Below are 25,219 nucleotides of genomic sequence, written 5' to 3'. Positions count from 1 at the left end.
ACAATCAGAGATGCAAATGTGGACCCAAAATAATGAGGAAAATAGGTTTCTACCAGAAAGGATTACACTTTTCTTTTGTCTTTGTATTTATCCTAGATTCTCTGAAACTTCCAGCTCTTTCTGTCCGTGTTTCAGAGCCGATACTAAAATGTTTGCAAAAGGAGCTTATACTGTTTACCAGATATCTGTTATCCTGTCGTGGAACTATGCTATAGTTTCAGGGTCAAGCTAAGAAATAATTTAATAAAGAATCTGAAATAGCAAATTTTACAAGTAGCTAAAAAAAATTATAAGCTTTACTACTAACTTCTTTGAAAAGCAAACAATGGAATTATTATCGGCTGTAACTTTAATAGGTCAATATTCTCTTTCTTCAAAATTTATAGGGATGCATTAGATTACATCTATGAGAGGACAAGTGGAGCTTTGGGAAATAGGTGGGTCACTACCCAGAAAAACTTTCATAATTCTATTCCATTTTAAGACTATGAGGCTTTATATCCAGTATTATTTTAGTTTTGACTTTTAAAATTCTCAAATACATAATGTTTTGAAGTATAAAATTATCTTTTAAATGTAAGAAGACAAAATAGTCTGGCAAATGATTTTACATTATCTTTAATACATTTTCGATTTTGTCAATACTACATACACATTTTTCTCTATCTAGGGTATGGTTTAAAAAGCCTTCCTAATACTTAAGGGCAGCAAGTGCAAATCAGGCTTACATTTGGCCTTCAGTGGGGGTGAAAGAGTAACTTGAACGTTAATAGGATTATTAACATGAGACTATGGGATTAATTGATGAAGCATCAATAGGAGGTTGGTATGATTTAGTCTTCTAGGAAGATTTGGGTTAAATTTAAATTATTGTAACAATTATCTAATTAATATGACATTTTTCTAGTGGCTTAAATCGGGTGAAAAAAATATAACTACCAAACTTCAAATTATTTCAGAATCTTGAACATTCATTATCAGCCCATATTTACAATCTGCTGATGTTAATTTTCAGCCAAAATGAACAACTGTGATGTCACTTGCTATTAGTCAACAGCGGTAGTTCTTTACTTCTAGTTGTTCTGAACGGAAAAAATGCTCATAAGTGAGTCATTTAAATTGTATTTCATAAAGGAAATTTCAAGAGCTCTTTCATGCAACTGTAATTGTCTGACGTAAGGAGAGCACTCAGTGTACTGGGTTCCCATCCCCGTTCTACCACTCACTGTCTGTATAATCTTGAACAAGTTATTTAACTTCTAAATGTCTCATTTTCCTGTATCTGTAAAATGGGGATACAAGAGTTCTACTTATTTGGCTGTAATGAGGTATCTGTGCATTAACATATATGAAGTGCTAAGAACAGACCTGGCACTCAGAAAGTACTATGAAAGTTTCATTATCATGATGGTGATGTTGAATAATTATAAGACTTGCAATGTTTGTGAAGACACTAAATTTTTATTCCCAGCTATAGCTACGTAATGTCTTCCAATCCTTTACAAGTGTGTCTAACAGTCTTGTGCGAAAACATTTGCAAAACAAAATTTAATTTACATTTGCTTTTGATGTGGTTGTACGTTTATCTTATCCTGTGCCACTGAGAAGCAAGTCCAGGGGAGTGGAGTGAAGCAGTTGCTGTGAAGGAGTTAGAGATGGTAGGTCCACCTTCTAAGATCTCAGGCAGTGGAAAGCCAGGATTTGGGTACACCGTGGATCTGGGTGCTCGGAGATGGAAGGGAAAGGGGGCAGGTGTTTAAATAGCAGGCTCAGTATGGCTTAACAAAGAAACCAAATGTTTCTGAAAATCACAAAATCAGAGACTCCATCAACTTGGTGCATACATATAAATGGAGTCTTTGGTTTAATTTCAACAGTGATTGCAAAGCTATGCTTTTCTCTGAAGGATAATATTGATACTAATTAAATTACTCCATAGGTAGTCCATTCTGTAGAATAAGTTGAACTAATGATGCTTTTCCAAGGGCATGCTACCACAACTTGAGAACTGCCCCAATTCCCCAAATTCTAGGGCTGTAAGCAAAGATTTCCAGGTCTCCCAGATACCTTTTCTTTTTCTTTTAAGAGACCTCCTCTACATGCACAAATCTCTTTTTAAAAAAGAAATTCCAACAAGTATGGAATAGAATTTAAATACCCTCTATCTAACTCTTAATTGATTTATACAAAATAAAACAAAGGTTTGTGCCATAAACTAGGCAATAGTGTAACTTGCGAGTTGGAAAAGTACCAGAAAACCTACCTAAGATATAAAAATGTTGCATTTTGTTTATTATGTATTCACTGCAAAATAAGAAGATAACACTGCTCATTGGCTTTCCAGTTTTAAAACCAAGCTGTGGAAGATAAATATTGATCAGATAGAAAATGTTTTTACATTTTTAATGTTATTAAAAAGATTTTACAAGATTACCAAGAAGCTATACAAGCAATGAATTCCCCCAAACATCGTTGTTCAGGCAACTGAAGTATTTACTTTCATCCTTTAAAAAAGAGATGATTTCAGAGTGCTACTGGCTTTATAGATAAACTTGAATGAGAAATAATGTCTCAACATCCGTTTCTTAACTATAAGAGAAAGAATTCAGTATATCTTTCAGCATGATATGCATGTAAAACTTTGTTTTGCCCCATTTATCACCATCCTTCCTAGGGAACACGTGAATAGACATATTTTGATATATCTCTATAATCTGAGTTAGGCAATGTTTCTATTCTTGTTTGAAGAATCTGATATCTAGAAAAGCATCGTGCATAAAACAGTTCATTGGCACTGTGGAGAACTGGATAAAAAGAATCACTAAATCGGTAAGGCTGTTAGAGGTGTGTGCTTACATTTCCTTCACTGAGAAAGATAATGAAAGAATGAATGAATATTAACTGACTCCATTAGGAAGTTTTAAAGGAGAAGTTGGCCATTTATTAACTCCATTCACAGGTTTGTAAATAATACATTTATTACTCCGTGCTCAAAACGCTGCAGGATGGTAGGGAAAACAAGACAAGGACAACAATGTTCCTTCTCTCAAGTGGCCCAGAATTTTGTGGGATCAAAATTTTGTAATTTTGAGTAAGCTTATCTTTTTCCTTTTACTCCTTGAAATCTCAAGTTTTCCATGCTTTATTAATGTAACTAATTAAATCAGATGGTTAAGAAATGCCATTACAAAATTTTGATTCAACTATACTAAAAACACCAGTTGGTCTTGTTTATGTTGTCATGACAGTAGAGCCTGATTGATTTCTTGGATAATCAACTTATTGGAAGGTCCTCAGTCAAAGCTCCATGGAGAATGAGTTCTTCAGTACAAGAAGACACTCTTCCTTTTTCCATTCAGATATAAAGCTTCAGCTTCTCACTCTTACGTCCAGATAAGAAAGGGCAAATGATCATGATAGTAAAACAGAGAGTGATCTTAAGTAGTCCTATATTTTCTTTACTTACTAACTCAAAACTAGCCTTATTTTAAAAGAGAATTTTGTAAGGGGGTACATGGGAGAATTAAGCCCCGATAATAAATTTTAAACTGGAACTCTGTCTGAGATTACTAAGATTCAAGTATTTGAGGAAATTATTAAAGCTAGGTAGTTAAACAAATGGCACCTCTAGAATTTGTTTCCATTTCATAAAGCTCATGTTCTTAGAACCCTCCAAGTTCTTCGAATTCTATTGCCAAAAGCATTTATAGGTGCTCTGCCTTGCATGTGCAACATTATCGAGGAAAGTTTTCATTGTCTTGGTGAACAGCCATTCATCAGAAAGCACATTGCAAATGTGCCAGCATGGCTTAGCCCCCCGAGGGTGAGTGGAGGCTGATTTCATCTTCAACAAGACCTGAAATAATTTAATTTTGGATTTCCGTGGATCTCTACACACATACACACACAACACAAACACACACACAAAAACAAACACAAATAATACAAAAGAAACTTCTTTTTTAATTTGCTTTTTATGTTTTTAAGCTTTACAAGTATTATGAAATGTCCACAGGGAAGAAGCAGCTGAGACGACATAAATGTAATTTTTAAAACACAGGTTTTTCCTGATATCTTACCAAAAATAAGTAAAGGAAGTGGGGGAGGGGGTCGTTAGTACCTTTGTAATATTGTAAGTGATTTAAAAGGGAACGGTCTCCCATAACAAGAATTACAGTGTGTCCTTTAAAAGCATAGGGTCTGGAATGTGCCTGTTTCCAGTAATTCTTGCCTCCTGGTCACCAGAAAAGCTCTGTACACAATTTAAGGACAAATAGCTTCAGTGTTATTGAAACACCTGCAAGATAGCAAACCCACTTCTAATGCCTAAAAAACAACACTGGCAAGACTTGTTGAAGGCGCTGCTGTCCAAAGCTGTCAGTTCTTTGGTTTTCCTAAGCTCTAGTGGTTGGAGAAAAACAAATAGCAGAGTCTTACATAGAACTTCTTCCCTGGAAAACAAATTGTTTTCTTTAAGATTTGTCATTTTACTTGCCCTTGTTACTAGACATACAAGAAACAAAAGTAACCTCGCACATTTAACAAACTAAAAAATTTGTACTGTTCCCAAAACAATAAACCTTTTGAACAGTAATCATTTAAAAACAAATGATCTTATTTCCTTTTATAATGTAAGATGAAAAGAAATTTCTGGTGAGGAAGCAGCATTGTTTGACTCTACCTACTGCCCTGTAGGCATAGAGGTGGGTCTAATGCTGCCCTGTCTCTGGGGAGGGCAGAGTGGAGAGAAGAGGAGAGGGGGAGAGAGAACAAAGCTGGCTTTATGTACAACTAGCTTAGACGGCGACTCGAAATTAGCGTATTTGCCCTTCTAGATTTATACTTGATCATAGATCTTACCCGAGTATTGACTGCTACCAGCCTATGAAATTATTTTTTGTCTAAATAGTTGCATGAACGAGGAAATGCTATTCCACTGCATCAGTTCCAAGATGCACATCTTTTTCACAGTTTAACATCTCTCTAGTCAGATGGGAGTTACAGTCTAATTAGCAGCACTGTTCTTTTGTAGTGCTACATAAAATCACGTTGGCTTTCTAGTGATGGCATCTTAGCGTGTATAAAATACCGTAATACTTGTTGTGAGTATTCTGAAGACACTAAGCTGTTATTCCCAACTGTAGCTAAATTATATCTTTCAGTTCCTTTCAAGTATATCTAACAAGACCATGAGCACTATGTGCTCATTTATCACTTTTGAAGGAACAAGAAAGCTTCCAGAATGGGATGTATCCTAGGTAGTTTGGCTTCCTTTTGAGTGACAGTGTTCTTCATACCCACATTTTACAGGAATCTCTGTCAGCTATGGGGAAAAAACAAACAAAACTAGTTTTCCCATACTGAAAAGGTGAAGAATTTGGAAACATCATAATCTCGTGAGCCACACACAGGAAAATGTTAACACTTCTTGCAGTCTCTCTTCTAGGTATATTCATAGACGTTTACAGAATTCTAGGAGAAGTTTAAACGTGTGACTTGTGATTGCAAGTGGTATGTTGTATCCAATATATAGGAATATCTGTTAATGAGTTCATCCTTCAAAGTCCTATTCTTGATTCTGCTGCTCAATATTATCAATTATTAACCAAAAGACAAGACCTTTATTATTACTGACAATGACCAGTTCTCTGCTGGGAAATGCCATTAGCATTTTTGTGAAATTTTCTTTTACTGATTGACAGACACTGATTAAACGAACACAAGCTCACTCAATTAGAACAAATTATTATAGCTGATAACTAAAGTGGGCCTGTGTTCCTGATGTTTCAGAACACTAAAGGAAATTTCGTCTCTAAACAAACACACAAGAACAAAGAAAATATACATTTCTGTCTGCAGTAAATACACAAATGAGATGGAAATGACGAGAAGGCAATGTGTAATTTTTCTAATACGTGGTGCTGAGACACAGTGTAATAGTAAATATTTTATTTAGATCATGTTTTTTTCCCTTAAAATTTGTTGTGGATACTCTAGATGTCACTTCAAAAAAAGCATTATATCAGTATATAATATTTATGTATAATATTTAATCAACTTGATTAGAATTGATAATGTATAAGGAAAATGAGTGCCCAACATTAAAAATTTCAACTTCTATGTTTAAAAAATAGGGCCTCCCTGGTGGCTCAGTGGTTGAGAATCTGCGTGCCAATGCAGGGGACACGGGTTCGTACCCCGGTCCGGGAAGATCCCACATGCCGCAGAGCGGTTGGGCCCGTGAGCCATGGCCGCTGAGCCTGCATGTCCGGAGCCTGTGCTCCGCAATGGGAGAGTCCACAATAGTGAGAGGCCCGCGTACAGCAAAAAAAAAAAAAAAAATACAATTTTGTTTCTTTTATTTGTACTGCTAGAATGGAACAATAGTAAGGAAATTACAAAAAAAAATTTACTTTTAAACTGGTAATCTTATTTATTGAGGGTCGTACAATCTGCTCTTGGCAATTACAAGAATAATTTCCTTAAAAAAAAAACAAAACAGATGTCAAAAGTCAATCAAGATGACTCAGCATAAAAACATATATGACATATACACATACAACCCAAAGAATCAGACTGACTCTTCTTTGGCATAGTGCTGTAAAATAGGGAAACACTTAGGCCAACAGTGGTCAAACTAAAATCTAAGAAATTGATGTAAGCATTGCATGGGAAGATATTTAAGGATGCTTTCAAAGAATGTGAACATAGTTCACATTCTGGGATGTATTCAGTGAATGCATACACTTTAGGTGGAAGCAGCATGGCATGGTGGGTAACCAGGTAGACTCTAGGGAAAGACAAGCAGAGCTCTGTGACCTTCTGCAAGTCGCTTACCTCCTCTGTGCCTTAGCTTCCTCTTCTTAAAACAGGAAGAAGGATCAATAATATCTACTTCAGAGTGTTAGGATGCCACCTGGTCTTTAGTAAAAGGTCAATAATTATTAGCTAATTCATAAAATGGCAAAAGAAAAACCTTTAATTTTAAATGGGTAAAATTGTATAACCACCACTAAAGTTCATCCCAGTTTTTATTATATGCAGACATTGGAAATTAATTACATAAACCTTATTATAGCCTCTAGATATTTATATATTTCAAAATCAAATGACAGCAAAAATCTTATTTATGAAATTTAATGCTTTAATGTGTATTCATCATGTTCTTATATTCAAAGGGTGTCTCTGTAAATGTATCTGCTTACAGATGATAGACAGATGAATGATTGATAGATAGAGAATATATATTCTTAAAATCATTACTGAGTACAGGTAAGAATATACCTGTACTTAATACTTAAAGTATTTATGTAGATGTTTGTAATAATTTCTGATGTTATTCCAAAATCCAGCTTTTTTCACACTCTATGAAAGTATTTTGGTCAATACATGGTTTAAAATATATAATAATGACATCCGTTTTGTTTCAAGTTAATGAAAATGATATTCTACAAAGTCCAATTTTAAATGTCACCTAGCAACTTCCACTACATGACTATATGAACTACATTTTATTTGTTAGTCTGGTACAAACTCAGCAAGATATCTTCTTTTTTTTTTTTCCATTTATCTTGAATAAAATGGAAGATTAAGTGTAAGGTGTCCCCTATTGAAAATTAAGTCAAGTCTGTGAGAAGCCAATTGTCCATAAACCTTCCAACTTCAGAGGACTGTTTGAACAAATCCAAACAGTGCCAATCCAAGCTTGGCTGGCTAATGCTCTCCTGGGCTTCTGTTTCCATACAGTTTTCAAGTTTCATGAGCTGTTTTCCAAGACAAGTAAAACTAAATGTTCTCGGCCAGGAGTGCACTGGTGTTGAGCATTTCCTTATTAAGCAGTACTGTTTTTTCTTACACGGACACACATGTCACATTAACATATTTCCCAACCACCTGTATTTTTGCAGTGCTTCTTACCTACAGTGTGTTTCCCGGCCCATTTTCTCTTGTCTCGGACAAACCAGGGCCCGTGTTGACACATCCACCCGTATGAGGCATTCTTTAACTCTCTTCATACAGAAAAGCTGTGTCTGTCTCTTCCCAGCTGATAGTACACGTATGTACAAACATACACGCACTCTGCTCACCTGTCTCCCCTCTGTCTTCCACCCCTCCCACCTGCCCATACTGACCACCTATTCCTGACTCACATTACTAGTTTTTTTTACTTCTATTACGCTTTTAGACTTAGATCCAAGTAGATGCCTCTGCCTCCTTTGTCGTTCCTTTGATAGCTCATTTTGGGCAAATCTACATCTTGACCACATGGAGACTTGGACACCACTGGTCTAAGCCACCTCTCTATGCAGTTGCAGCAGTAAAGGTGCAGCTGTGTTTACTGAGCACTTCAGGCATGACCAGCATTGTTCTTTTCACTCTAAAAGCATCATCTTATAAAATACTTATAACAACACTTAAGGCACATTATATTAACTTTAGCGATAAGGAAAAATTGAATCTTAAAAAAAAAAGTTTAAGTACCTTTCCTGAAGTCAGAAGGCTAGGCAGCTGTGGGGTTGATATTTGACAACAGGTCGCTGACAGCAAAGCCCATGGACTTAACTCCGTGATTTTGCCACACAGATGGTGGTGTTCTGTCTTGAACATAGCAAAGAGGCACTCGCATTCTGGCCTTGATCCAGTGGAACAGACCCAGTTGGTGTAATTCTCACCTAACCTGCTCTTTGAATAGAGGGTTCCAATAATTTATTTTACGGTGAGTGTGGTAAAGAGGGAAGAACGTCATGGGCTCCGAGCCTCAGAAACATTACCCACTGGCTGTGGCAGGATGAACAAATTACGTGACCCCTCTGAGCCTCATTTTCCTTGTCTGTAAAGTTCAGATGGCATATGTGTTGACGATTTATGTGGATATTAAATGGGATAACCTATGAAACCAGTTTGCACAGGGCCAGGCCCATAGAGAATGACTCATAAATGCTAATCTATAAATGCTGAACTTTTCCTCTCCCAATTATGTAGATTTGTGTCTTGAGTGCTAAAATGATTTTTTTAATTCTAGGCAATAATTAGGGAGAGACAGAGCAAAAGGAAAATTGATTTTTTAATTATTTTTTCAATACTTTTAAAATTTTTTTTGGCCGCACCACGCAGCTTATTCCCCGACCAGGGATCGAACCGGGGCCCTCAGCAGTGAAAGTGCAGAGTCCTAACCAGTGGACCACCAGGGAATTCCCCAGAATTGATTTTTTTAAACCATTTTTTTAATACATATGAATTTTATGTAGGTGAACACAAATTAGCATTAAGGTTTATCACAAGGGCCAGCAGAGTCCCAAAACAGCAAAGGGAAATTGCAAAAGGCAGTAGCATAACCTGGATAACGTTTGTGGTAAAAGCGAGAAGAGGTGCTGGTAGCCTGTACGTTCACAAAAATTCTGTCAGTTGTCAGGCCCTTCCTGCTGTTTCTTGGCGGCATAGGTTCTGTCAAAGTACAAGGCTGTGTTGTCACACGTTGTCATATGTGGGGAGGAAGCTCATCTTCCCAGGAGAGATCAGCATTGGAGCCTAAAGAGCAGTGGACTCAGAAGTCCAGGGGACTGTTTTCTATTGGAGCTTCTGGAGTTAGGATTTTGCCTTGAGCAAATCCTTGAATTTTTTTGGATTTTGATTTTCCATCTGTAAGATGAAAATGGCTGGATTCTCTAAGAAAGAGTCTAACCTCGAATTACGTGGCCAGTGTACGCAGTGAGCTTGGGCTTCCTCATACCATGGCAGCCTCAGAGCAGTGTGACTCACATGGTGACTCAGAACAAGGGAGAGAAGGAGAAACTGCCATAAAGGTCTCAAAGGGCATGGCCGAAACAAACAAAATGTCGCATCTACATGCGACATTTTGTTTGTTTCAACCAGTCCAGAAGCCCAGATGTAAAGGTCTGGAACCTAGATGCCCTATTTCTGAATGCAGGCTTTCCAAGAATTTGAAGCCATCTTCAATCCTCCACAAAAAAATAATGCAGTATCTAATATTACTTATGATGAAACTTCATTTGAAAGTCATTAAACAGAATCTCTTGATACTCAGAAAAATCACAGGACAGAGCAGAAGCACGATTCTTAGAAAAGAAATTTGAGAAACTGTAGAAACTGACTTCCTTAGAAAAGTCAGGTCATACCTCAAAGCCCCAGCCTCCTCTCATTTTAAAGAGGGATATTTCATCCCTTTCCTATCTCCCCAAAATTTTATGAGGATTTGACTAGATAAAATAAATGATCTCTGGGCCAAATGCCAGGAAAAATGACTGAAAGAAGATAAAGGTGTAGAATATTTGAATTTGGCTGAAAATAGGGAAGTGGTATTGTTATCTATATGTTGTAAATGCCTAGGAATTTCTAGTAGACCAAGTGCAGATGAAACAAAGGAGAGATGAATGGATGATGGACAACACCACTTCTTGGAAAAGAAGCCCAGACGTGCTAAGAAAGAAGGGGAGATTACTAACCCATTTATGTGGAAGAGTAGAGGTGAAAAGACGGAGGTTAGGCTGAACCCTGGGACGGGGAGAACTTTTGCAAGTGGAGTTTTAAAATATAGCTAAAGAATGGGAAAGTAAAGAACCATAAAACCGTCAGGAAGCTTTGTGTGTCAATAAAATACCGTTTTCATTAAGTACTATTTTATAAGAGTACTTAAATATACAAGAGGAAATGGACAGAAACATGTTAATTAGTAATTCGAAATTAACACTTTCCTTCATATTTGATAAAGTAGATTTAGTTTTTTTTGAATATATGGAGAAGGAAATTGAGTGAATAGTGTGTGTAGAGAGAGAGAGACTACATTCATTGCGCATTTTTCAAGTACCTATGAAACATTTACCAAAATGGTCATATATTAGATAAAAATAAAAAATAAACTTCAATATATAGAAACTACTCAGGCCATATTATCTGACCACAATGCATCATTAAATGAAAATTAATAAAATATGCACAAAAAAGCAATATCTCAACAAAATGTACACAAGCAATCTCCCATATAAAATAGGAAATAATACCACAATTACATAATTTAGAAAAGAATGATTTTTATTCTACGTACAAGCCATTGTGATGTGGACAAAGTGGCATTTGGAAGGAAATGCTTTCATTAATAAACAAATAAAAATGGAAATGGAAATATTCAACTTGAAAAGATTGAAAAGACCAAGAAAACAAGACAGACAGAAGGTGGAAGTTAATTAGGATAAAAGCAAAGTATAAGAAAATATAAGAAAAACTGAAAAATATAAATTCTTTAAATAAATTTTAAAACCCAAGTATATAAGTTGGAGACATGAAAGGACTTACAAAAACAGGCAAAATTCCTTTTAAGCTCCAAGAGAATTTGATGCTTTTTTAAACAAAAATGTAAATGTCAAATGATATTAGGAGAATTGAGACTCTTTGGGAAACCATGATCATAACTCTACTTGTACATACTAAACTAATTCCCTTGGATGGAATACTGACTTAAATGGTTTTTTTCTACAGTTTCTCAAAATTCTTTAATATTAGGATCTATTCGTTTTAGTGTGAAAAGAGCAGAAACAACTCGAGAGCCTTTCAATGTGGATATATTGAATAAATTGGGGTATGAGATCGTCCTTTGTCTTTGTCAGGGTGCATGTAAGTAAATAGGGCCTATGCTAGGTAGTTCAGTAGAGGGAATTTTAATAAGATAGTTTAGACTCAAGATGTAGGAAGAGCAGGGACGATCCAGAGATTAGCAAATGCAGGAAAGATATACCACCCCCAGCTCCCTTGCCTGCCACAGCGTCACGGAAGTCAGCAGAAGACACAAGACTCCCAGATCAGAGACAAAGGACTTTATTACTCATGGCACAGCCGGCAGCATGAATTCCAGGTTCCCATCCGTTCCCCTGTTCCCCACGTCCCATGGAGCCATGTGGAGCAGCCCAGGTGTCTGCTGCATATTGTCACAGCTGAGGAGCCAGAGTTTAGGTGGTGTTGAACCCAAGTTCACGTGCCCGGTGCACAGTGAGGCCAAACAAATGGATACATTAGAGATTGGAGCAGAGAAAGATGTATTGCAATGCCATCCAAGGAGAACAGGGCAGCTCGTGCGCAAAAATCCCCCTGCCCCGATGGTTTTTTTTTTCTTTTCTTTTCTTTCTTTTTTTTTGTTTTGTGATATGCGGGTTTCTCACTGTTGCGGCCCCTCCCGTTGCAGAGCACAGGCTCCAGACGCGCAGGCTCAGCGGCCATGGCTCACGGGCCCAGCCGCTCCGCGGCACGTGGGATCCTCCCCAACCGGGGCATGAACCCACGTCCCCTGCATCGGCAGGTGGACTCTCGACCACTGCGCCACCAGGGAAGCCCTCTTCGACGGTTGTTTTAGAAGACTTTGTATAGGCAGTTTCGAGGGGAGGGCTCCAGGGTGTGTGGCCTTCCTCCGGTTGGCTGGTGGTGAGATAACAGGATGATGTTCCAGGAATCAGCCTCTGGTTCCAGCCAGTCTGGAGTCCATGTGCTTATGCTCAGCCTGAAGTTACCATCCTCCACCTGGGAGGGGGCCTTATTTCCTGTAGAAGAACTCAAAGGTGTGTATCAGATTGTCAAGTGTATCGCTTGAGGAGGAACCAGGACCCTGCCCCACGGCTGCACTATTGTTTCTGGACTGCCTTTACTTTGTTTCTGCCTTCCCTCACTCGCCTAATTAGTAACCGTTTGAATCCGCGCTTTGGAACCCAGGGAAGGTCTAGGAGACCGAAAGCCTTTTTCCTACAAACAAGACACGGAAAGGCTTTGGTACCCAGGAGGGCCCCACAGGGTCCTGCTTGGTTTCATAGGAACTCCTAATTTTATAAGGTGGCCGCTAGCAAACCTGCCCAGGCTTCAACGTGGAAGAAGACAGTATCTGTATTTTCCTGGTCGGGAAACAAATACGTCCTCCACCCTGGAGAAAGACACTCTCTTCCAGGCCTGTTTGCCGCACAAGCAAACAATAGTAAGGAACAGAAGTGGTCACAAGAAATGCAGAACCACGAGTGGCCCAGGAAGAATTCTTTCCTAACAACTACCTTTCAACCAAACGTTTTCAAAAGAGTTTTCTGAAGTTTAGGGAAGGGGAGGGAAGCGGGTTGCAGCAGGAAATGATCTCCTCTTTGAGATCACACTCATATCAGATGTTGACATCTGTATATTTACATATTGCCTAGATGGGAGTGAGCAGAAGCTGTCAACCCTTGTTTATATCTTTAAGAGTCTTCTAAATATGAGGTTCTTTGCTTTGGGGTTTCCTTTCATATCCACTGGAAGACAGCATAACTCTTACCTGTATGATGCTCAGATAAAGGTATTAACTGAATATCCATAGGGCACACTTTGGGACAAAATCATCCTCTTGGGCTGTGGGCTTTGTGAGATGTGTAGATTTGTTTTGTTTTGTTTTTCGTTTGTTTTTGCAGTACGTGGGCCTCTCACTGCTGTGGCCTCTCCCGTTGCGGAGCACAGGCTCCGGACGCGCAGGCTCAGCGGCCACGGCTCACGGGCCCAGCCGCTCCGCGGCATGTGGGATCTTCCCGGACCGGGGCACGAACCCGTGTCCCCTGCATCGGCAGGCGGACTCTCAACCACTGTGCCACCAGGGAAGCCCTGAGATGTTATTAATTAGAGGACTGCCCACTGTCAGAAAGTGCACATTTGCTCAGATTACATCAGAGAAATGCGCACGAAGGCCAAACAGAACCATTTCTGGATATTTTTCGAAAACAGTGTGAATCAGTAAAAATAAATTTCTTTCTTGAAAATGCAATGTAAAGTATTATTCTTTTTCAACTAATAACGTGTCTGAGCATCACCTGATGGGATGCTGTGTGGCTCTCTGTAGCTAACCTTACAGTTTATCTTGCAAATAAGAAAACATACCACACTTTCATCACAGAACTTCTCAGGGAAAACACTTTTTCTAATATGTACAAACGCCTATTGCAGGAGCAAGGAAAAAGATCTATTTGAGGAAAGAGCCATTGGGTAAGGGTGGGGGCGGGTGTCAGGAAAAACTGTAAGACGCAGTATGTTCAGGCCACTCAGGATGGCTGCTCTCTTGCTCTCTGTCTATCCCCTGCCCGACCAGGGCCTGCTTCACCTACACCCTATGCATACGACTGACCTTCCAGCGTACTTGCCCCAGGTCCCAGCTGGTGATTGTTCTTATCAAAGGGGCGGGGAGGTGCATTCCCTCCGCTGGTTTCCCTGGTAACTAATGAGTCCACCTGACGTCAATCCCCATATAAGTGGCAATCCCCCTCCCACAGCAAAGACTGCCGCCATGTCCTGCCACAGCCTTCCTGCCTTGCGCCGGCACATGGTACGGTGTCACTCCAGGACCTTGCTTCAGACGTGTAAGCTGCCCCATCCATTAAACCACTGATGTCTCTGTTGCCAGCTCCGGGTTCTTTCTTCGGTCTTGAAGCTGGGCAAGCACAGGGCTTGTAGGTTTGTGGGGTGCAGCCCAACAGACAATGAAATGGGTGAAAAAGAAACGGTATCTTGGGCTTCCCTGGTGGCGCAGTGGTAGAGAGTCCGCCTGCCGATGCCGGGGACACGGGTTCGTGCCCCGGTCCGGGAGGATCCCACATGCCGCGGAGCGGCTGGGCCCGTGAGCCATGGCCGCCGAGCCTGCGCGTCCGGAGCCTGTGCTCCGCCACGGGAAAGGCCGCCAACAGTGAGAGGCCCGCGTACCGAAAAAAAAAAAAAGAAATGGTATCTTGTGTTTGGCACCATTTGGGGGTATCTGTTTCTGAAAGGGCTTGCACCTCCGGGTATCTGTTTCTGCAAGGGCTTGCACCTCCATTTTTTGAGTTATTTTACAATTCAATAAATTGTATAAAGCCGATAGTATCAGTAATGCAGGTACTTCTTGCTTACAGAAATGCAAATTAACGTGTCTGATGGAATGTAATTGATTATTGCTGTGGCTGTTTACTGCGTTCCTGACCAGCTAGAAGCCCTTTGAATTCTCCTTGGAATCAGTCGACCATCTTTTTGTTCCCTTCTTAATTGATGAGATGAATTGCTTACAAGTGTCATTTCATATTTTTTAAGTCATGATTTTCCTTTTTTTAAAATGATACCTTAGGCGTTCCCTGGCAGTCCAGTGGTTAGTATTCAGAGCTTTCATTTCAGTGGCCCCAGGTTCAATCCTTGGTCAGGGAACTAAGATCCTGAAAGCCACCCGGCGCACCACGCACCCCCCTCCAAAAAAACCAAAATGGTATCTTGAAACAGCAGGTAATGCAGGAATCTGTAACATTGTATCATATGTCACCCAAGTTTAACGCTGAACTTTTAAAAGAACACATTTCAGTTTACTATTTTAAATAAAGCCTAACACACGTTATCTTTTTCTTTTAGCTTCAGACAAGCTTGACTGAACCAATGACGTTATCCAAATCAATATCTCTTCCTCGCAGTGCATACTGGCATCACATCACTCGTCAGAACAGCGTTGGGGAAATCTACAGTTTGCAAGGCAAGTAACCGTAAAGCCCCTGCTTTAGCTTCCTACAGGTGGACCACCAGCCACGCAAATTGCTTTGTATTTGCATTGCTTGCTTTTCCTCCATTTCCAGTTATCAGCTGTCACTGGCCACAGTGGGAGCTCTGAGATTTACCGTGGCTTTGCTAAAGGTATCATTTCATAGACTCCTGGTAAAAATTATCCCAAAGATCTCCGAGGGCTGAGGACCCACTTTGGCACAGGAATTTGACTAAAACATTATACAAAACATATTATCAGAAGCTAAAAGTAGCTAATACCAGGGTCTGTTTCATGCTGTGTTTTACAGAGGATTTCTTACTTAGCATCTTGTTGCCGTAATAGGATTGAGTATCAGTTCAGGAGGCTGACTTCCAGCTCTGTGATGAAATGCTGCATGAACCTGTTCATAGTTAAAGGTTTAGCCAAAGCCTTGACATAGAAACCATAGGGGAGGGTGCAGGGCAGGAGGAGACGGGTGTAAGTGTTGTTGCTTCTGTATGTTTCCTAACGATAAGGCGTTGACTGACTGCTTGGCAGACGAATCAGAGGAGCAGAGAGCAGGTGTTTGATCGACAGCCGCAGAACTCAGTTTCCGTGGTTTCCTTCCTATTTTTTCCCTTTTGTCCTAAATTCATAAACTTAACCTTCAGATAAAATATTCAGCTGCAAGAAACTAACAGCTGACCAAGACAGGAGGAAGCAGGAACTAGGAAAAATAAGGCTTAAAACAACACAGCTGAAAACACTCATCAAACCTTTTTTGAGCATAATAGGCTTGAACATACTAGGTACCCAATAAATACCTGGTGAAGGAACGGCCATCGTAACCTTTCAGAATATTTTTCTTTTCATACATTAACTTTTGCTCATATTAACAACATTAAATGTTTTGACAAAAAAAGAAAATATTTCTGTAACAAGCAAACTGAAATCGTGTATTTTTAAAGCAGTATTTGCTTGCCAGAGTTTCAAAGCTGGAATAATGGGATTTGATGAGTGGGGATGAGTGATTAAAGATACATTCTGCAAGGAAAAGCGGTCAGAACCACGTTAGTCACTTACAGAATTGCATTTTATATTTTAAATGAACCCTCTTATCACCAACTTGACTACCTGTATTTAATAGATCCTTATTATCTTTTTGTATTATTTATTTGTATGAGAAAATCTTTAATGGCACAAGGATTAGAGGATTGAGAAAAGGAGGGGAACTGCTTTGACAGTTTCATTTGTCAGAAAGAGGAGACGTGCTTCCATTTTGTTTTTTTCTGTCCACAAATGCCAGTGACCACACACTAAAATCACCTGAGTCATGATCTTATGAAGCAAATCTTGCTTGTTCCGGGGATTAGAAAAATTAGAAAATATGCCTTTAACGTAAGGTTGTTTTTATTTAAACATAAACATACACATGTAAATATTGATATTCAATAGAAGAAAACTAAAACTATGGAATATTTGAATAAGAGAAATAAAAACAGTTAAATTTCTAAGCAAAAAGAAAGCGAGATGTTAATACAAATACATTGGAAATGGGTTGGAACCACTGTACTGAAAACTTTGGGTTCTGACAAGGTGTCGGTTTGTAATCCCAGCAAATAAAAGACTGGTTTTCATGGTAACATACAGAAAACTTTTCTCCGAAGGCAGCATTAAGATCTAGACTGATAACTTCAGAAATAATGTCATAAGCACCCAACAACCAATACCAGAATGCATTAAATTTCTGGAAACATTGCCAGAGACTTGTTGGAGGACAGTATTGATTTACACAATAAAAGAGAATCAATAACTAATTAGAATTCTCTATGATTTATGTCACAAATATTAATTTCCAGTTAAGGGTTTCAAATGCCTTATTGATTACGATGAACTGTTTATTTATATGATCTTGTTGGCAAGGTAAAATTTACCTTCTAACCTTCCAGGTTCTTTGGCTGGTCTAATAATTAAATTGACATTCGATTAACAGGAGAAAAACAATTTGTTACATATACACGGGAGTCCCCTGAGAGCCAGAGGCAAGTCTGGCAACCGAGGCTTATACGGCATATCCTGAGCTCAGGGAAGGGACAGGGGCCTGGGGCTTCCAAGGGGAGGAAGGTGAGTCACAGGACCATAAGAAGAGCAGATGTTTGGTAATTAACTGTTTGCCCTGCCACACTGATCGGTCATTCAGATAAAGTTATCTCTGTGTCTGAGCCAGGCCCCCTGTCGGAATTCTTTTAGGCAATTAAGTGAGAGGTTAAAGCTCTTCCTGAGTCTTTTGGACCTTGACTGTCTTCAGCTCAAAATAATCCGCACGCCAAAGTGGCACATTTTGGGGAGGCTCATTCCGAACCCCTTCAATCTCAATGTCACATTCTTCTCTGGTCGTTAGTTGTTGTTTTTATGTAACAAAAAATACACATTGATTAGGGTAATTACTGTAAGTCAGATAAATATAGAATATACTCAATGTAGAGTACATTTCACTCTACATTTATTTTTGTGTTGCATGCTTCTTAGAGCCATACATTCTGCCATTTTATATACCCCTCATATTATGGTTATATCATATAGATAGAGACACAGATAGATAAATAGATTGTAGGTAGGTAGACAATATATAGGTCAATATAGATATAAATTTGTTAGTGATACTTTGACAATGATTTGTCTTGTTCTCCTTTTGTTCTGCTGAGAGAGGTGGAGGGGCAGAGCCTTTGACCATGGTTTTTACTGGGGTGTAATCTCCTCAGGCTCTGCCCTCGTGGAATTAGGGCAGAATAAAACTACTGAATCAAAACAGAAACCACCTCATCACCCCTTCACGCACACGTGCATTTTTTTCACTAAACTACATTTAAAAGTGTGGTTATTTTGCATCTCACTCCCTCAGTTGTGCTCCTTGAAGTGGCATCACCTCTTCTTTCCAAAGAGGAGAACATAGTCAAGCAACTATCATCATTGATCTTCCAGAGTCAAAGGAAAACTCTGGCGTTGGTGGGTGATATATCATCAAGTAAACTGCAGGTAGCATTGAGGAATAAAAATCCGTCGTTAGAATATTTTCACCATGCTGTTAACATTCTAACTGTGAAGCTGAAATCAATATGAATTAAATTCAACAGGCTTTCATTCAGAAGGTAAAGGGGGGGAAGTTTTATATGCTTAAAGTTTAATAGATTGGAATTCATTAATAAGCAGCACACATACTGGAACGGAAAAAAAATTCCTGGTGTGAAAACAAATCCATTACATATAAAGACTTACCTATAACTTCAATTGCCGGTCACCCTCAAAACTGTACTTTACTTGGTTTTACTGTATTCACTTCTGTCATCCAGTCTATAACCATAGAGGCAATATACACTGTGAAAGATTGACGTATCAATACTGACATCCTGCGTTTTGTTTGCTCTAATGTTTGGAAGAAAGGTGCAATACCAGATCTCTCCATGGTACTCCCAGATCAGCGCTCTGAGAGTATGAGCTCATGGTTTCCCCAGTGTGCTCTAGCTCTCTGGAGTCAAAAAGATTGAAAAACAGAATGATTCCTCTTTAATAAGTACACACTAGCTAAGTACGGGGCAGCTGCTGTTTAAAATCTCTATCCCTAAATGGCTGTGATGGGTTATGTCACCTCTTCCTGGAGAAGTCGTTAATAAAGACTTTTCCTTTTCTTGATTTTTACCAGGTAATCGGGATGATTGATTTGTATTAGAAAGTAATTTTTTATTTATGTCTCTCTAACTTCTGCATTTATGAAAAACATTTGTGTCAAAACACATTCTAGGGCTTCCCTGGTGGCGCAGTGGTTGAGAGTCCACCTGCCGATGCAGGGGACGCGGGTTTGTGCCCCGGTCCGGGAAGATCCCACATGCCGCGGAGCGGCTGGGCCCGTGAGCCATGGCCGCTGAGCCTGCACATCCGCATCCGCATCCGGAGGAGCGTGTGCTCTGCAACGAGAGAGGCCACAACAGTGAGAGGCCCACGTACCGCAAAACAAACAAACACATTCTAGAGATGTTATCTCTAGACTTAGGGAAACATAAACTGTTAAAGGGTAGGAAACATGATCTTGAACTCTTGACTCAAAAGTGAATGCTCAAAACACATCATTTGTTTTACTAGTGATAGAACTGTGGTTTTAGTTCTAAGGCCTTCAGCAGAAGATGTGTTGGGGGGATGAGGAACAGTCCAAAAAAGCAGGAGACAGAAAGAAAGAAGGAGGGGGGTAGGGAGGGAGGAAGGGGAAAGAAAGAAAAGAAAAGAAAGAAAAAGACCACTCAACAGCCAATAAATCGAGAGGCAATTTCAGTAGAGAAGGATGGACTTTATTCAGAAAAGCCGGCAATCTGGGGAGATGGTGGACTCATGTCCAGAGACCAGTTCCCAAGGTTCTGCTCAGCCATGACAGCTTTTAAAGGGAAAAAGGGGAAACCATCTCAGTTCATTAAGGCAGGAGGTCAGATTCTTCATCATTTTTCTGCTGTGTGCAGGCCTGCTGACTCCTTCCCATCTTCCTTGGGACGCGTCTTGCCCACGGGGTCTACCTGCCCCCGCAGGGTCCACCTGCAAATTTGCTAAGGGGAAGAAGCTAGGGGTAGAGAGTCAGTCATTCTTTAACTACTTAATTCTTCATTCTTACTCCTTCTCATCCAGGAAAGGGACCAACAGGTTAGGTAAGGTGTTGTATATATTTAGAAAAGCAGAAACCAGGAGCTATGTTAAATGTTGCCTGATCTCATCTTTATGACTAGGGTCTAAGGAAAACAGGGAAGAAGAAACAGAAAAGGGGCAAAGGAGCTGCTTACGGTAAGGAGGTCAGAGTTTTTCTTACTTAAGGCTCTCACCTTGACTTTTAATTGCCATTCTACTTATTTAGATGATGGACTATAGAGCAGGGTCTTTAAAGTGGGATTTGTGAAGACGACGAGCATTTATTAAAGACGACAAATCAAACTAGTAAAGACCATGGGTGGTACCAAAGCTCGCTCACGGGAGGCACTTGTGAGTCTTCAATGAACTCAGAAATGTATTAGAAAATGCATTATAAAGGATACAAGGAGGGGATGGCGTCAAGACCACTCTTCTCTCTGAGGACGGTTCTCAACCAGTGTCGCGAAAGGAACCACGTCCACTCCATTGTCGCAGCAGCCCTTCTCTGGGCACAGGCTCAGGCCTTTGTTGGCGCGTCTGTTCCTTGCTTTACGATTGTTGATAGTGAACACAGACGCTTGCTGCTGCTGGTCTTTGCTTTGGTAGCACAGGAGACACTGTGACCTGCTAGGTTTCTGCCTCTCCACCTGATGTTTCCATCGGGATGAGCTCTTCCGCAAGCTACAGTGATGAGAAGGGGCATCAAGAATGTGAGCTGGAAATGATCCCCACGCGCCGCCTTATGAGACTGTGTGTTATCCTTAAACTTTCCCTGATACATTTAATTCCTATTTTTTACACAAATCTACATGGGATAGGCTGGGGCTCGTTTTTGAACAGCCTGAACAACTTCGCTCTCGGAATTAAGGACGATTGGGGGTGCCGTTTGTAAAGGTGACAACTTTTGGAGTTCTGCTTTCATTAAACTGATTAATATTCAGATGCCAGCTCTGAACTGTCTGCTCCCTCCGCCCGTGGTACATCTGTAATTAGCTCCAGACCCCCGGTGTCAGCACAGCAGCCAACCTGATTACACGGAAGGCATGTTATGTTCACCGAAAGGGCATCTGCTGCTCCAATTTCTCAGAAGGACAGGATGCAAACAGGCAATTAGAATTAGAGATAACCTTTGGAAAACGGTAAATAGAGTTCTGGCGGAGGTGAAGGAGGTAAATCAAAGGATTTACTCACTCTTTGCTCAGCTCTGACCCTCTGTCCTTCTTTCCTGCCTGTTTAATTTCAAGTTCGCATGGTTTTTAAATTGCTTCCATTGAGATCTTCTGTTTAAATTTTCATGATATGATGTTTTCCAAATCGCAAAGTTAATAAAAGCCTCCTGTAGCAAGTAACATACACACACACAGAGAAATCTGCACCAGTGGTAAAAAGGAGCTTGCACGTGTTCATGCTCCAATCTTCCCAGGATTTCATCTACATGTTGTCAGGTGAATCAGTCACTGTGGGTCCACAGCAGCCAATACATCCCACGTTGTCCATAAGGCCCGACCCTGCTTCTGGCGATTCGGCAACAAACCTTAAAACGTGAGCTGGTTTTTAGAATCAACACTTTGTGTCTAATCAAAGCTTCTCTATGAACATGTACTGCGTATCCTTACCTTACGAAGGGGAAGTCAAAGGCAGAAGGTGCCTCCCTGGATATCAGTTTTCAGAGAGGAATGAAACAGTTGCTTCCCCAAGATAGACACCAAAACAATGCTCCAAATATTCTCAGTGTGAAATGTCCCTCATACCCCACAGTTATCATCCATCACTCCCTCTACCAAGCTCCCAGACATTTAGGTACAGCTTTAATATATCAATCTATTTGTTTATAAACCTGTTTCTTCTACTAGGTTCTGTTTATAAACCTGTTTCTTCTACTAGGTTCTACTAGCAACTTTTATTTTATGGTGAATCTACATTTTCTTTTTCCTTTTGTTTTTAATGTTTGAATTTGTTTTTTTACACAGCAGTTCTTATTAGTCATCCATTTTATTCACATCAATGTATACATGTCAATCCCAATCTCCCAATTCATCACACCACCACCACCACCCCCTGCCGCTTTCCCCCCTTGGTGTCCATACGTTTGTTCTCTACATCTGTGTCTCAACTTCTGCCCTGCAAACCAGTTATCTGTACCATTTTTCTAGGTTCCACATATATGGGTTAATATACGATATTTGTTTTTCTGACTTACTTCACTCTCTATGACAGTCTCTAGATTCATCAGCGTCTCTGCAAATGACTCAATTTCATTCCTTTTTATGGCTGAGTAATATTCCATTGTATATTTGTACCACAACTTTATCCATTCGTCTGTTGATGGGCATTTATGTTGCCTTCATGACCTGGCTGTTGTAAATAGTGCTGCAATGAACATTGGGGTGCGTGTGTCTTTTTGAATTATGGTTTTCTCTGAGTATATGTGCAGTAGTGGGATTTCTGGGTCATATGGTCATTCTATTTTTAGTTTTTTAAGGAACCTCCATACTGTTCTCCACAGTGGCTGTATCAATTTACATTCCCAGCAACAGTGCAAGAGGGTTCCCTTTTCTCCACACCCTCTCCAGCATTTGTTGTTTGTAGATTATCTGATGAAGCCCATTCTAACTGGTGTGAGGTCAAATACCTCATTGTAGTTTTGATTTGCATTTCTCTAATAATTAGTGATGTTGAGCAGCTTTTCATGTGCTTCTTGGCCATGTGTATGTCTTCTGTGGAGAAATGTCTGTTTAGGTCTTCTGCCCATTTTGGGATTGGGTTGTTTTTTTAATATTGAGCTGCATGAGCTGTTTATATATTTTGGAGATTAATCCTTTGCCTGTTGATTCATTTGCAAATATTTTCTCCCATTCTGAGAGTTGTCTTCTCATCTTCTTAGTAGTTTCCTTTGCTTTGCAAAAGCTTTTAAGTTTCATTAGGTCCCATTTGTTTATTTTTGTTTTTATTTACATTATTTACTCTAGGAGGTAGATCAAAAAAGATCTTGCTGTGATTTATGTCAAAGAGTGTTCTTCCTATGTTTTCCTCTAAGAGTTTTATAGTGTCTGGTCTTACATTTAGGTCTCTCATCCCTTTTGAGTTTATTTTTCTGTGTAGTGTTACGGAATGTTCTAATTTCATTCTTTTATATGTAGCTGTCCAGTTTTGCCAGCACCACTTATTGAAGAGGCTGTCTTTTCTTCACTGTATATCCTTGCCTCCTTTGACATAGATCAGTTGACCATAGGTGTGTGGGTTTATCTCTGAGCTTTCTCTCCTGTTCCATTGATCTATATTTCTTTTTTGTGCCAGTACCATATTCTCTTGATTACTGTAGCTTTGTAGTATCGTCTGAAGTCAGGGAGCCTGATTCCTCCAGCTCCATTTTTCTTTCTCAAGATTGCTTTGGCTACTCAGGGTCTTTTATGTTTCATACAAATTGTGAAATTTCTTGTTCTAATTCTGTGAAGAATGCCATTGGTAGTTTGATGGGGAATGCAATGAATCTGTAGATTGCCTTGGGTAATATAGTCATTTTCACAATACTGATTCTTCCAATCCAAGAACATGGTATATCTCTCCATCAGTTGGTATCATCTTTAATTTCTTTCGTCAGTGTCTTATAGTTTTCTGCATACAGGTCTTTTGTCTCCTCGGGTAGGTTTATTCCTAGGTATTTTATTCTCTTTGTTGCAATGGTAAATGGGAGTGTTTCCTTAATTTCTCTTTCAGATTTTTCATCGTTAGTATATAGGAATGCAAGAGATTTCTGTGCATTAATTTTGTATCCTGCAACTTTACCAAATTCATTGATTAGCTCTAGTGGCTTTCTGGTCGCACCTTTAGGATTCTCTATGTATAGTATCATGTCATCTGCAAACAGTGACAGTTTTATTTCTTCTTTTCCAATTTGTATTCGTTTTATTTCTTTCTCTTCTATAATTGCCATGGCTAGGACTTCCAAAACTATGTTGAATAATAGTGGTGAGAGTGGACATTCTTGTCTTGTTCCTGATCTTAAAGGAAATGCTTTCAGTTTTTCACCATTGAGAACGATGTTTGCTGTGGGTTTCTTGTATGTAACCTTTATTATGTTGAGGTAGGTGTCCCTCCATGCCCACTTTCTGGAGGGTTTTTATCATAAATGGGTGTTGAATTTTGTCACAAGCTTTTTCTGCATCTATTGAGATGATCATATGGTTTTTCTTCTTCAATTTGTTAATATGGTGTATCACATTGATTGATTTGCATATATTGAAGAATCCTTGCATCCCTGGGATAAATCCCACTTGATCATGGGTGTATGATCCTTCTAATGTGCTGTTGGATTCTGTTTGCTAGTATTTTGTTGAGGATTTTTGCAACTGTATTCATCAGTGATATTGGTGTGTAATTTTATTTTTTTGTAGTATCTTTGTCTGGTTTTGGTATCAGGGTGAAGGTGGCCTCATAGAATGAGTTTGGGAGTGTTCCTTCCTCTGCAATTTTTGGAAGAGTTTGAGAAGGATGGGTGTTAGCTCTTCTCTAAATGTTTGATAGAATTCACCTGTGAAACCATCTGGTCCTGGACTTTTGTTTGTTGGAAGATATTTAATCACAGTTTCAATTTCATTACTTGTGATTGTTCTGTTCATATTTTCTATTTTTTCCTGGTGCAGTCTTGGAAGGTTATACCTTTCTAAGAATTTGTCCATTTCTTCCAGGTTGTCCATTTTATTGGCATAGAGTTGCTTGTAGTAGTCTCTTAGGATGCCTTTTATTTCTGCCATGTCTGTTTTAACTTCTTTTTCATTTCCAATTTTATTGATTTGAGTCCTCTCCCTTTTTTTCTTGATGAGTCTGGCTAATGGTTTATGAATTTTGTTTATCTTCTCAAAGAACCAGCTTTTAATTCTATTGATCTTTGCTCTTGTTTTCTTTGTTTGTATTTCACTTATTTCTGCTCTGATTTTTATGATTTCTTTCCTTCTGCTAAGGTTGGGTTTTGTTTGTTCTTCTTTCTCCACTCCTTTTAGGTGTAAGGTTAGATTGTTTATTTGAGATGTTTGTTGTTTCTTGAGGTAGGATTTTATTGTTATAAACTGC

General features: G+C 39.4%; 1 protein-coding gene across 1 annotated transcript in view; it reads left to right on the top strand.

Moving 5' to 3' along the window:
- DOK6 (docking protein 6) overlaps positions 1-25,219 on the top strand; it is a 392,906-nt gene that overhangs the window by 310,953 nt on the left and 56,734 nt on the right. Inside the window, exon 7 of the mRNA XM_065890010.1 lies at positions 15,379-15,496. Coding sequence (XP_065746082.1) covers positions 15,379-15,496 — 118 coding nt within the window. The remainder of the gene's footprint in view (positions 1-15,378; positions 15,497-25,219) is intronic.

Source organism: Phocoena phocoena, chromosome 13 (assembly GCF_963924675.1).
Source record: "Phocoena phocoena chromosome 13, mPhoPho1.1, whole genome shotgun sequence".
Classification (NCBI taxonomy): domain Eukaryota; kingdom Metazoa; phylum Chordata; class Mammalia; order Artiodactyla; family Phocoenidae; genus Phocoena; species Phocoena phocoena.
The sequence above is the reverse complement of the archived record's forward strand: the minus strand, read 5'-3'. Positions and strand labels throughout refer to the sequence as shown.